The sequence below is a fragment of the Leptinotarsa decemlineata genome, unplaced genomic scaffold (genome assembly GCF_025532065.1).
Source record: "Leptinotarsa decemlineata unplaced genomic scaffold, Ldec_3_MD MMD2_tig00003192_RagTag_RagTag, whole genome shotgun sequence".
NCBI lineage: Eukaryota > Metazoa > Arthropoda > Insecta > Coleoptera > Chrysomelidae > Leptinotarsa > Leptinotarsa decemlineata.
The window spans coordinates 4,329,828-4,333,449 of NW_027412582.1; the positions used below are offsets into that span (position 1 = coordinate 4,329,828).

The 3,622-nt window shown below is 34.6% G+C and overlaps 2 protein-coding genes across 2 annotated transcripts; one reads left to right on the top strand and one right to left on the bottom strand.

The window, feature by feature from the left end:
- Positions 1–1,014: 1,014 nt before the first annotated feature.
- LOC111515796 (putative nuclease HARBI1) lies at positions 1,015–2,438 on the bottom strand. The gene is made up of 2 exons (XM_023171997.2): positions 1,684–2,438; positions 1,015–1,633 (listed from the first exon to the last, which is right to left on the bottom strand). The coding sequence occupies exons 1-2, from the start codon at positions 2,236–2,238 to the stop codon at positions 1,109–1,111; spliced, it is 1,080 nt and encodes a 359-aa protein (XP_023027765.2). The 5' UTR covers positions 2,239–2,438; the 3' UTR covers positions 1,015–1,108.
- An 18-nt stretch (positions 2,439–2,456) lies between these two features.
- Positions 2,457–3,179, top strand: LOC141483285 (uncharacterized). Its single transcript, XM_074177778.1, has one exon. The coding sequence runs from the start codon at positions 2,457–2,459 to the stop codon at positions 3,177–3,179; it is 723 nt and encodes a 240-aa protein (XP_074033879.1).
- The last annotated feature ends 443 nt before the right edge of the window (positions 3,180–3,622 follow it).

The following is a 3,622-nucleotide window of genomic DNA, read 5'->3' on the forward strand; positions in this document are numbered from 1 at the left end:
ATTTGTTTAGTGTACCATGACGATATAATAATATTCAGTAGCTCCTTACAAGAACACATCTCTAGAATAAAAAACGTATTCGAAAGACTGAGGAAAGCAAATTTCAAAATACAATTGGATAAATCTGAATTTCTTAAAAAATCAGTTGCCTACCTAGGACATTTAATCACCCCTGAGGGAGTGAAACCCAATCCCGACTAAATCTCAGCAATTAAAAAATCCCCTATCCTAAAAACTTAGAGAGAAATCAAATCATTTTCAGGCTTAATGGGATATTATCGAAAATTCATTAAAGATTTTGCGAAAATTACAAAACCTATGACCGCATGTTTAAAACGAAATGCAAAAATAATACATGACCAAACTTTTATCGAAAGTTTCGAAACATGTAAGAAAATTTTATGTAACGACCCTATACTTCAATACCCTGACTTTGAACGAGAATTCATAGTGACCACAGACGCTTCAAACGTAGCCCTAGGCGCAATCCTTTCACAAGGTAATATTGGCCAAGACAAGACTATCGCTTAAGCTTCGCGAACTTTAAATGAGACTGAACAACGTTATAGCACTATCGAAAGAGAGCTTCTTGCGATAGTTTGGGCTTGCAAACAATTCAGACCTTACATTTTTGGACGACCCTTTACAATTGTATGTGACCACCGCCCACTAACATGGCTTTTCAATATTCGAGAACCCAATTCCAAACTCAGACTCAGTCTGAATTATTGAAAATGCATATGCAAAAATTATAATATTTTTCAGTCATAAAATTCAGAAAATATATGCTTGAAAGAATAACTTTTGTTTTTCATTTCTTATGAACTCTTGTTTATTTGCAGAAAATTCATTTTGTATAAAATGAAGAGTTTTGAATTACTGATAAATAGTGTTTTGTATAATCAATTTATTTACATAACTGATAAATTATATTATTAACCGACTATTTCAATACTGAATCAATTATTTAAATGTTCATCATTGTTATAATATAAATTATATTATATACTCACTTATGAAAAGAAGAAATCACTAGTATTTTGCAACAATTTTACTTCAAATGAAAATGCATTTCGTATATTTCAAAATATATATTTCAGTTTGTTGTTTAATGAAAATATCTTCTTATAATACGTTCTCTCACTCTATCACCTTCTTGATGTAAATCATTGGGCACAACGTCTGGAGGTCTTACAACTTGGAGCTGATCATTTACCTCATCTATTAAGTCTACATTTAAATTGTGGAGTATGCATATATTATGGAGAGTTGCACATGATGAAATTATCTGGCCTACAACTTCAGGCTTATATCTCAACGTTCTGTCACCACTAAGACATCTGAAACGTTGTTTTAATACACCAAAACAACGTTCAGTACAATTTCTTGCAGAACAATGAGCTTGTGTATATCTCCCTTCTGGTGTATTTGGCAGTGCATTCACAATAGGAGTCATTAGCCAGGGTTGCAAAGGATAGCCTGAATCACCCAGTAACCAGCAGCTCCTATTTCCAAGTCTATATTGTATTTCAACTTCCTCACGAATAGCTGAAGTACGCCAAATATATGCATCATGTGTAGATCCAGCATGTTTCGGATTTACAGCTAGAATTCTCAAATTAGAATCACAGATCTAAAAAAGAACAAGTAAATAATGCATATGAACTTTAAGGACAAACCTACCACTTGAACGTTCATTGAATGATATCCTTTTCTGTTAACAAAATTGTGTTCTTCTTCGACTGGATGTAAAATCCTTATGTGTGTACAATCCACTGCTCCTATGACTCCTGGAAAATTATATTTTTGATGGAAAGCGAGTTTGATAACATTTCTCTCTTCATTTGTAGTTGGGAATTTCACATACCTATCAGCCAAATGCTCAGTTATCAGTGAAGAAATGTCTCTAATACAATTTGAAACAGACTGCTGACTTATGGAAATATTGTGGCTTTCACCTATAAGTCTTTGATAGCTACCGGTGGCATAAAATGAAAGTGCCACTAAAATTCTCGTCCTAGGATCGATAATGTTAATTTTAGGAGAGTTACTCATATGAGGCATTAGGTCGTCGATAAACTGGCTACATATATCTTTTGTGCGAAATCTTCTCTGGAATTCTAAATTATCCAAATTGAATGGATCATAAGTATTTCGCAGATAGATTCTCTCAATATTGAAGTTTCTCAACCTCTGCCTTCTGTGTTGTCTGGCTAATAATATATTAACCGGTAACATTTTAATTCACTAATTCCTTTCTTAACATTCTTAATATTAAAAGAACACTAGCTAGAAATTATTTGTATTGAGGTTATACCTTTTATTATTTGTTATTATATATAGAAAAGAAGAAGAATGCATAAGATTTTGTTCGATGTTTTCAGCTTGATCTTAGATTCTCTGTCGATGATACGAAGAAAGCCGACGTGTTATCGGAAATAGTTTGTCGAGTGACTATGGTGAAACTTAGCCATCGAATCGACTTCGTCTTGCTCGATATCTCAATCCGACATCGACAGTTATCGATTGTCTGTGGTTCCACTGCAGGTGCCGCGAGAAAGAGAGTACCGCATTATATTTACGAAGAACAGCTTCGGTTTTTGAAGAAAAATCGTGAAATGCGACCAACAGAAAGTACAATAGAAGATGATAATGATGGTTCTACTGAAGATCATGACGAGCTGAATATAATCCTAAACGCAAATGAAAATGCTGAAACTGCTGAGGAGACTTCTCTAGAACACACTGCCACGTCGGAGTCCCAAACTCCTTCAGCAATCAATAGAAAAAGAAAAAAGACTAATATTGAAGACAAATTGTCCCAATTTATTGACACTACTTTGAAAAAACAAACAGAAAACGATAGAAAAGAACCAGACGAAGATGGAGCTTTTTTTACGTCACTCATTCCAGCGGTAAGGCTCCTCACAAACGATGAGAAAATTCAATTCCGTATAGAAGTTTCACAACTATTGCAACGATTCAAAAATAATTCAACAACTTATACTGGTACTCACGGTACAATGCAGTATATGAATCCTCCGAGTTTTCAATGCGGACATGCATGTAGTTACCCAAACTACCCTGATAATAACTTAGCTCCCTTAGGACCTAGCAGCTCATCGGCTGGATCATATTTGTCGCAATTTTCACCTGACGGTGATTCTGCACAATACTAATATTATGTGAAATATGTTACTGTTATGATTTCACCATTTTTCATAGAAATAGTCTATAGTTAATTTTGTACAATACTCTAAAGAAAACTTTTACGTACCTTAAACTTAAAGCCAACATTTCTTCCGGTGGAATGGCAGATCTCATATTGGTGTTTTGAAGAGTTATCGAACCCTTTATTTTAGTTAGCAGTTCATCAAAAGAAGATTGGGACATCCGAAAGTAATTGAAGAAGCGCTCAGGATCTTGTCGTAAGAGAGGGTACAGGGTATAAAAGCAGCCGTGTGAAAGTCTTGCATATAGGATGCACCCACCATTTACGTTTTTTGTTTCGTTTCTGTCTAATTAATTTCAACGACAAATACAAAAATATGGCAACATCTACGTCGTTATCCATGTCGATGGTTCCTGTACCGTTTGCAACTAAACGATTGTCTGACCATGA